Below are 10,621 nucleotides of genomic sequence, written 5' to 3' on the forward strand. Positions count from 1 at the left end.
CAGCTGTGAGCAAAAATGAAAGAAAAAAAGACGAATCAAAAGAAAAAGAGCAAATTAAAACAAAAACAATATGCAATCGCACAAACAATTGCAAAGTAGGAAATAAAATTGATAATTGATAACAACAACAAATGATTTAAAAGACTCGGCACCAGAATTTAAGAAAATAGTTAAAATACAATTAAAATTTAAATATAACACAAAAGCAAATTAGCACAAATACTTAGCTTTAGATTACACTTATTAAAAGTAAACTTTCTTTAATTATATTAATAAATTTAAGCACAAATTCAAGAACCGAGAAAAAATTAAACTTCACAGTTTGACGTGTTGCCAGATTATATGATAATACATATGTTTTTAAGAATATACAATTAATTAGAATAAATTTTCTATAAATCAGTAATTAAGTCATTATGCAATGCGTCTAACTGCGTTTGGGAGCCTTCATATGAATTATGTGCGTTCATATGTATGACTGGGCATATATTACGATTTAGATTTTTATACAAACATATTTAAATAAACATATCATTCGTACACAACTTTGTAACTTATTCAAGTAAAATGTCAGTATGTTTAGTAAGTTACTGCTTCCATTCCAGTTCGGCTCTAAGCATAAATAGCAGTGTTTACATTGAAATATGCAAAGTATTATTAAATGCCTTCAGCTTTTGTCAGTATTTATGCATTAATTTCATTAATTCGATTTTAATTTGCTGTTATAATTTATTGTTTTAACAGTTGTTTAAGCTACCTGTCTATGAGTAATGGCTCTTAATTGTTTCATTAGCACTGCGTTTAGTAAATGCTTACTAAATCAATATTTTCACACTGTCTTGTTGGTTTTTAGGTATTTATATTATATTTATTATATCTGATTAAAATACATGGTCATTACTTTTATTTATTTTCTTATTTCATTCGAAATTGTACACTAAAAAGTAATACAGAGCGTATGAGTAATATTCAGGGGACTTTCGATATACATACTAGTGATGAGCGATATTTCACTACCGGTGATTTTTTCACTGTGATTGAAAAATCACATATAGCAACTGTAATCAATTTTTGTAAATATCAGTGATTTACAATCGCAGTTCAGTAATTTGAGTTCGATCACAGTAGCTATAGAGAAGTTCAGTGTTTTTGTTCGATCGCAGTACATATACGAGTTCAGTAATTCTAATTCGATCTCTGTAACAGTAACAGTTCAGTGATTCTAATTCGATCACTGTAGCAATAGCAGTTTAGTGATTCTAATTCGATCACTGTAGCAATAGCAGTTTAGTGATTCTAATTGGATCACTATAGCAATAGCAGTTCGAAAAGTAACAATCACTGTTCAGTAGCAATATCAGTTCGAAAGTAGCAATCACTGTTCAGTACCAATATCAGTTCGAAAGTAGCAATCACTGTTCAGTGATCACAGTAGAAATTTTAGTTGTGATTTTAATAATTTTGGGTGCGGTGATTACAAAAGCAGTTAAATGTACCTAAAATGTATTAATTAATTGATTGTGATTACAAAAACAGGTAAATTTTGGATATTTTTAAAATTAATATAAATGTATATGTAAAAAATTAAAAAAAAAATGTGGAGTATAAATTCTCATAAATTCGTTTTTTATTGTTGTGATCACAATAGCAATATAAAATCGCAGTGATTTAAAAGTAGCAATCACTGAAATCACAGTGATTCAAAAATAGCAATATCGCTCATCACTAATACATACATATGTACATACATATATAGTTACCTCAATGGAAGCAGTTAGATTTTATAAAGTAAGGAACATGAATGTATAACTCAGCAATGTCACTCATTAATTATAATTTTTAATGAAAATCCTTCTTAATTAAACTAAAATCCAATGAAATAAGTTGGTATTTGTTTTAAAATTAGAAAAGGGAAACTTATAAAAAGAGGGAAAGTCAAAACTAAATTATGAATATCTTCGCATAATTTTTATAGTAGCAAAATCTTACGAAATCTTTTTGGTAAAACGAGTTTTAAAAAAAAAATCCGTTGAGTCGTCGTGAAGTTGGTTGATTGTAGTGTCCGACCGATATCAAAATTTTGGCCGATGCCGATGCCGATGCCGATTCTTTTATCAACAACATTATTTAGTAAATTAGTATAGTAACAAAATAAAAACAAATACAAATAACATCACAAAATAAGTCAACAACTCAATTCATATGTAAATATGAAGTTGTTTATTCATTTAATTAATAATCAAATCTAAATAAATTATTATTATATAATAAGATATATGTTGATAGAACAAATAAGTTGTTCGCGATTTCTCAAAGCGAATCAGCAATCAGCAATATAGCTTTTTTCCTTTAAGGGCGTATACCGGTATGGCATTAAAAAAAATCGATTTTTTGTTTTTTGTTTATTCGATAGTTTATAATTTCAAAAATATCCTGTGAAACGTATCTTGAATGGTTTTTGAATGGCAGCGTTCGAAAGAGCAATCGCTCTCAGTTATAAGCCGCTATAGTCTATGACCGCTATACAATGACCTACGATCTTTTTGGTTTGTTAAAAATTGTCAATTTGGCATTTAAAAAACGACCATTTTTTACCTAAAAAATCGAATTTTTTTTCAGAACTACGCCATTTTGTTAATGTTTGATATTTTTCAATAACCGTAGGTCATTGTATACGGAATTTATTCAACTTTAATAACCTTTTTCAATTTTCAGTGTTTCAGTTACTCATTCGGGCGGAATCATGTCAACAGTTGGGGAACTTTATTTTTTGGCACCTCCCAAGACAAGCCATAACTCCTTTATTTTTCAACATTTTTGTAAAAAATCTCGAAATATAGTTGAAAGTACACCTTATTATGCGCAAAAAACTTCGAAACATTCGACCGAGTACTTTCTTAAAAAAATTCACTAAAATCACCTATTTTCATGGGTTACACTGGGTTTCGTCTTAAGGACAAATATGAGCATTAAGGCCAATATTCGAAAATAGTAGGTCTAGTAAAAAAATCCGTTATTTTCAAAGAGATGACTTTTCTCATTTATATCTCGCTTTGTGAAAGACGGCAAATAGTGATAGTGATTCAACAGAAACTTCGGAAGCATGTTTGGGAAGTTCTTTTCCATGCACCTTATAGTTCAGCCCAGCACAAAGTGATTATAACGTGACCCTGTCTATGGTAAACTTTTAAAAATAATCTCAAGAAATTTAAACAAAACGCCTTGACATAAATCGAATGTTTCTAGCAGTACTACATAAAACCTTTCATTAATGCTAAATTATTGAATTTCTTTATACTAGACCTTAATTATCACCATGATGAATTGTTAGTTTAGTGAAATGTGATTCACTGTGTTTTATATGATAAACAGAAGAATTCAAATTTTATGCTCTAAAGAAATCCAAAAAGTAAAAAAAAAATGTATTTTAGTATAATCCGAAAGAAGTAGAAAGAATCGGCTAAGAATCGGCCAAATATGGCCGATGCCGATGCTTAATTTTGTGGCCGATACTGACCGATGCCGATACCAAGGCCGATTAATCGGTCGGTCTCTAGTTGATTGGTTATAATTTAGAATCCAAAATGTAGTGGGGTGTATTTGTAGCTATAGTCTCCCAACTATTTTCGAACTGCAATCCTAACCTAACCTAATCTAATTTCTAAATTTCTAACAAATTTTCGATTGAAGTAAGGGAATATTTTTGTGTAAGCTCTCTTCTGGATCCAATTTTCCAAAAAAATGGTATCAGTCTGATAATTTTCAAATCAATTCGATATTTTAGTCCAAAAATTTTGATGCTGTTTCTCCGCAGGGATATTTTTGGTTGCGAATATATGTATCTCAACAATCTTAAATGATCTTGGTGTGTCAATAATTAAATCTTCGTTTAATTTTTTGTGAGGCTGGTCGATTTGTCTAAAAGGGCTTTTAATGAATATTTTCGGATCTTTTGAAAACGATAAAGCAAAGTTTAGTAAAGAATATTAACTTTCTGCTCATTAGGAGACCGTTACATTTAACTAGCAATTATTATTTTCTTTTATGAGAGTCTCAAAGGGAGTTGGTTTCGAAATGGGTTTTTGGTAGAATTACAAATAAATCTGATGTTAAGAAAGCAATATATCATACATTTCAAATCGTTCGCTCTAATTTTTTACGTATTTATAAGCTATTTTTGTTTTAATTTGTTAAGTATCAGAAGCTCAGCTCTTAACAAGACAAAAATTATTTTTTTCAAATCCCTGGAATATAATACTATATATAATTATATAATATAATATTTCACTTTTTTTAAAGTTGTTGTGCGCAGTGACCTCAAGCTCTTGTTGCCTCTTACTCAGCAGGAATTACAGGTACTTCATCCTGATAACGGAAGCATGTTGCTTCGCAAGCTGCTTTGCTCTCGAAATTGTTTTTATTACCACCACAACCGCCGAACTCCTCACAACGATGAGTGTTTGCATTGAAGGTATAACGGCCAGTCCCAGAGCAATGGCCGCCAACCCGAACGTGTAAGCAATCTGAGAAGAAAACAAAAAAAAACGATAATTGCCTATTACATTATGCGATATAATTTACGAATAAAATATTAACTATAAACCTGTAAAGTAATCGTTGGCCACCTCGATGGTATCCTTATCGCTCAAGGCCTGCAGTGAGGCAATGAAGCAGGTGGCAAAGTACAGTGCTTGCGCGAATTTCATCCTGTACGAATTTGTTGTTGTTTAAGGATAAAGTATACATATATACAATTTTGACTGACACTCTCAGCTCTTGTTAGTATTAATTTCATTAATTTGCTGTTATAATTTATTATATTAATAGTTGCTGAACGCACCTATGAGTAATGGTATGCACTTAATTGCTTCACTAGCACTGCGTTTAGTAAATGTTTGTCGAATCAACATTTTCACACTGGCTGTTAGTTATTATTGCTTAATACTTATTTTTGTATTTTTTTCTTTTGTATATTTTTCTATGTTTACTTCAAATTCACGGTCATTACTTCCATTTTTTTTTTATTTCATTCGCAATTCTTCTTAGTCTGATACTGAAAGTGATACAGAGCGTATGAGTAATCTTCAGAGCACTTTCGATATACTCGTATAAAACTCAATTAGATCATATCTTAGCAATATCACTCCTAAACATTTAGTTAAGACTTTCTCTAAAGCATCTCATACCCAAGAACATCAGCAAGTATTTGTTTCTGGCACAGAATATATATGAGATATGCGCCATCGTGATAAATATATGAAAATTTAAATTGAATATCTCTAAAATTTCAATGTGAGCAGAATCTTACTATTTTTTTTGTTTAAAAATATATATAAAAAATATATTATATAAAATACTTTAATATTTGAAAACTTTGCGATAATTAAATGCAAAAATATAAAAAAGCTACCAAAGTTTATTAAACACCCTATATAAATTACACTACATGAATTTCAATTTTATTTTGTTCTGTTGACAAATTTTGAAAAACGTTTTAAATTCACTGAACTCTTCATGTATTTACCAGCTAACGATATTCTCAGTTGCTCTATTTACCATCTTTTTGAGGTTTGAAAACGGAAGAAAGTCGCTAAGCGTAGACCTAATAATGGCGATCGTTTTAATTGACTTGTGGATCGGTACATTGTTTTGATAAAACAGCATTTTTTTCGTTTTCAAATGTGGTTTTAGGTACACTTCGGTACCAATAGTAATATACATATATAGAATAGTCGCTGTTGATTTTTTTTCCTTTTTTCAAGCTGATTTTTTGTCTGATTCAGTTAGAATATAATCAGATATAATAGAATTTTATATAAAGCTAACAAAAGCTTGTTGTCGCTCTTAACTTCGATCCGAATCATCGCTTCTGAATATCTACGATAATCTTCAATTATGCACTTAGAAATCATCGTCCTATAAAAAGAGGCAATTTCAAATGGCAAGAATCTTTTGCAAATTTTTCCATTATGGCCTCATATCTGGCCCCATTATTTTGCTTCCAAAGAATTATGTGTTCACTTGCCCATTCTTTAAACTCCCTAAACAAATTGTATAATTTGTGACATTATAGAAGAAAATACAAGATATGAAGGCATAATCCCAGCTAATGCTGGATATGAGGCGTTCTCCCACCCTCGTAAATATGGGTATTAGACACAGTAAAATCTAATTTTTGTGATTCTTTTTGCACAATTCATAACAATTTCGAAATGACGCAGCATTCAAGTGTGTTTTGCAAATACAAATATGAATATTAACCTAATTAAAAATCGACGACGAAAGTAGTAAATCCATAGTTCAAACTAACAATGTCAACAAAAAAAATCGAAAAAAAAAAAATTAAAAACAAAATAAACAAATACACTTCACGTGTACGAATCGCTACAAGGATGATGATAACGCGAACAGATTGCGGCGAAGCGCTCAAAGTGAATGAAGCTAAAATAGAGCTTTTTGATGTCACACTGAGTACATATGTATGCATAAATATATATGTATAATATATTTTAGACATATGATGATTTATATGGTGTGCAATTATGTTATTTATGATCGCGCTGAAACTCAGCTAAACGAAAGCTTTTACTTCTACAATATTTTGTGGACTTCAAGCTCTGTGCGGCTTTTCGAAACACAAGCTTTACGTCTACTACACTCTGTATTGTGATAAAAAAATACAAAAAAATTATCGCAAAAAAACGTTAAAATATTTCAATTTCATCAAAAACAACACTAACACTTCCGAATACTTGGCAATTGCGCTCTAACTAATTCTAAATATACATACCTACATATCTACAGTTATTACTTACTATTATTGTCTTGGCTTTGATTTGATTTTTATCGACGCTTCACTTCCTCTGCTCATTCAAGCGTCACATGCCGTCGCACGTCATCGTTTGCGCTGTCGTCTGCGCTTGCGCGAAGGCCGTCTCGTAGTGTTTCGAGCGCTACAACGGCCTCCCCTCTGACACCCACATCTCCACTCAAACACTGAGTACGCGTACACCTGTTATGCTGATGAGTCGCACTACCATATAGCACAACAACAACAACTTAGAATCGCTGTCAGTCGTCACAAATTCTCCACGCCTGCAGCAACGACTACAAGGCACTGAGGTACTTTGTAGTACCAGCCGACAGTGCTGAGTCAGTAGCGTTAGACAGCTGACAGCAGGTGTGCCCAGGTTAAGCATTTCAATCGCGCTGTATCTCATCGCATTCAAGTAAAAATACTAATAATCATTCAATATCTGGACTCAAGTGGTGTGTGTGTGTGTGTTTAGTGTGTATTTAAAAATGCAGTTTGTGCGCGTAATCGGCATTATTTGTTGCTGTTTGGTTTTGTTTTTATTTTGCACACCGCTCAACGTTGCTGCCCTCAATCGCCGAGGTACATACATACATATAACCTATATATATATACAGATATTAATATATATATGCAGAGTTATTTACAAGCGTATTCCTCACTCATATTTTTCTCGTTTTTCTTTCATATTGCCTCCGTTCATTTGCATAACAACTTTTTTGTTGTTCTTGTTCATATATATTTTTTTGATTTTTCGTTTTATTTATTTATTTTAATTTGATTTGATTTTTGTGTAATATTTTTTTTGATGTTTGTAGTAAAACTTTGCTTGCAACCACCTCAAAGCGGTCGTTGCTTCGGCTATGTGTCTAGCTTTGCCTATAATCCGGTGGCGCGCAAATGCGAGGAGTTCATCTATGGTGGGTGTGGCGGCAATGATAATCGCTTCGATACGAAGAAGGAGTGTGAACTGACTTGTCGTGATGTTTAGCAGGGATTTGGCGCTGTGATTGGGTGGCGAAATTTGTGAAAATGTGTTTGTTAATACTCGTATTTTAGGCTTTCATGTTCTGTTTCCATAAAAAAAAACTATTAAAGTATTTCATTAAATTAGACAAAAATAAAACTCGAGCAAAAATGAAATTATAAAAATAAAATATTTTTTATGTTTAATAGATCATTTTAAATCAGAAAATTATATTCAAATTCTGTTTCATGCTGAGATAACTCGAATGAACCATTTGATGGCTTTGTTGTTTGTTATTCATATAATTCAAACTTTCTCTACATTTGTACAAGCAGTATCGCTGAAGCTCAATGATTAATTGAGGACTACACGGGAACTCACATTCCATGTTATATTTTTTGAAAGAATTCTTCTAGTATTTCATCAACTGACAGATCAATATCCCTATGAATATTCATTGATGATAGACCATTAAGCCTATCTTGACCTGTCGTATTTCGTAAATAGGTTTTAATTCTCTTTAAACCAAAAAAACTTCTTTCCGGTGATGCTATTGAAACAGGCAATAACGCCAATATGCGTAAAATCTTGAAAACATTCCCAAAATACGTTTTGTTCACTGCTTCTAAAGCTTCGAGAGCATTCCGAAAATGTTTGCCTGAAGTTCGCTGTTTCCACATTTTCAACTTCGCAACAAAGTTTTATTCTGAACAGTTGATCACCCTTTCATAAAAAGAAAATATTTCTCGAGCTTTTTTAGCGTCAAATTCGTACTTTAAGAAAAATACACAAAAAAACAAAAAAAAAAACCAAACCGTGTCCTATAATAACTGAATTTTTGCGAGGGAACTGCTATATTAAAAATACGTTGAGTAATATAACTTTTCGTTAACCGAGACCCCCCTCCCCCCCAAAATTTTTTCTGGATCCGCCACTGTATATACCCTATACAGTAAAGCTAGAGATTGATAGGCAGTTCCTCTTTCTACTGTTTGATCAGATAAAAGCTTCGTTGACAGATAAATGATGTGACTTCTTAAATAAAAGAAAGTTGGTGAGTGGTCTTCGGGTTTCACCGTGTTTTACGTCTTCATTAAGATAAGCTGAATATATGCACTAAAGGAACTTTTAACTTCTCAGTTTATAGACACTGTGAGAATCAACGCTTACATCCTTCTATAGAGAAGTACATTTAATAAATAAGACTATTGCTTAATTCTCGACATTAATCGGGTTGACCAGTAAGTTATACAAGTATTTTCTGTGACAGTTGTTCTCACCTATATACAGTGTACGACAAAAACTATTATATCTCTTAAGCGGTGAAATTTATCGCTTTGATTGTTGTCTTTTTTTGATTTGTACATTTTAACTATCTGAGAAACACAAATATTTAACAACAACAAAAGTATGGCTACCCCTATATATATTGTAAGGTTAGCTTCTAAATAGAGCTTCAATATTTAGTGTCGACGCCTTTAGCGTTATTGCAGTCAAAAGACTTTGAGACATACTGTCTACCGAGTTCAGGAAAATTGATTGTGGTATGTTTTCCCAGGAGTCCTTCAATATATTGAAAATGTCTCATTTATATGGACGACAAGATCATTCAAATATTGCTATAAATGCTTAATAGGATTAAAGTCACAGTTTTGGGCATAGTAGGAGCTCTATCGATTTTTAATCGAAACATTTTTTCTTAACCCGACTTGTATGTTTCGGTTCATTGTACTGCTGGTATATAAAGTTATCTTCTAAGTCTATTTTTTTTGCAGAGGACTCCAAATTTTTACTCAGTATCACACTGTAGGACTCTTCGTCATTTGCCTTCGATTAATACACAATTTTATAGACCGCTGTAGCTACAGCAACCCCAAACTAAAATATTTCCACCTCCGAACTTAATGGTGCCTTGGATGTACTTACTTTGGAGCCTCTCATGCCTATTTTGTTAAACTTTTTGACTGCCTTTCATATTTATACTCTCGCAACCTGTTGCACAGAGTATCATAGTTTTGTTCACATAACGGTTGTTTGTGTCACCAAGAAATATAAGAGTTAGATATGGGGTTATATATACATAAATGATCAGGATGGCGAGTAGATTTGAAATCCGGATGTCTGTCCGTCTGTCCGTCTGTCCGTGCAAGCGATAACTTGAGTAAAAATTAAGATATCTTAATGAAAGTTGGAACACATGTTCCTTGGCATCCTGAGGAGGCTTTCGAAAATGGGCAAAATCGGTCCACTGCCACGCCCACAAAATGGAGGAAACCGAAAACATATACAGTGTCATAACTAAGCCATAAATAAAGTTATGAAAATGAAATTTGGAACATAGGATCCCATTAGGGAGGGGCACATTTGGATGTAATTTTTTTGGAAAAGTGGGCGTGACCCCGCCCTCAAATAAGTTTTTTGTATATAACTCGCAAACCAATAAAGCTATATAAGCTAAACTTTCTGCAGTCGTTTTTTTTAGCCATTTCCTTATACAGTCCAAAAATGAAAGAAATCGGATAATAACCACGCCCACCTCCCATACAAAGGTTAGGTTGAAAATTACTAAAAGTGGGTTAACTCCCTAACGAAAAACGTCAGAAACACCAAATTTTACATAAGAAATGGCAGAAGAAAGCTGCACTGAGATTTTTTTACAAAATGGAAAATGGGCGTGGCGTCGCCCACTTATGGGTCAAAAACCATATCTCAAGAACTATTCGACCGATTTCAATGAAATTCGGTATATAACACTTTCTTGACACCCTGATGACGGGTGGAATATGGGCGAAATCGGTTCACAACTACGTCTACTTCCCATATAACCCAATTTTGAATTC

General features: G+C 32.5%; 2 protein-coding genes across 3 annotated transcripts in view; both read left to right on the forward strand.

The window, feature by feature from the left end:
- LOC105210783 (homeotic protein ocelliless) overlaps positions 1-10,621 on the forward strand; it is a 178,009-nt gene that overhangs the window by 148,783 nt on the left and 18,605 nt on the right. The window lies entirely within an intron of this gene.
- Positions 7,145-7,965, forward strand: LOC105220396 (kunitz-like toxin PcKuz3). The gene is made up of 2 exons (XM_011196833.3): positions 7,145-7,396; positions 7,633-7,965. Exons 1-2 carry the CDS (start codon positions 7,303-7,305, stop codon positions 7,803-7,805), a joined length of 267 nt encoding a protein of 88 aa, XP_011195135.1. The 5' UTR covers positions 7,145-7,302; the 3' UTR covers positions 7,806-7,965.

This window comes from Zeugodacus cucurbitae, chromosome 3 (assembly GCF_028554725.1).
Source record: "Zeugodacus cucurbitae isolate PBARC_wt_2022May chromosome 3, idZeuCucr1.2, whole genome shotgun sequence".
Lineage (NCBI taxonomy): Eukaryota > Metazoa > Arthropoda > Insecta > Diptera > Tephritidae > Zeugodacus > Zeugodacus cucurbitae.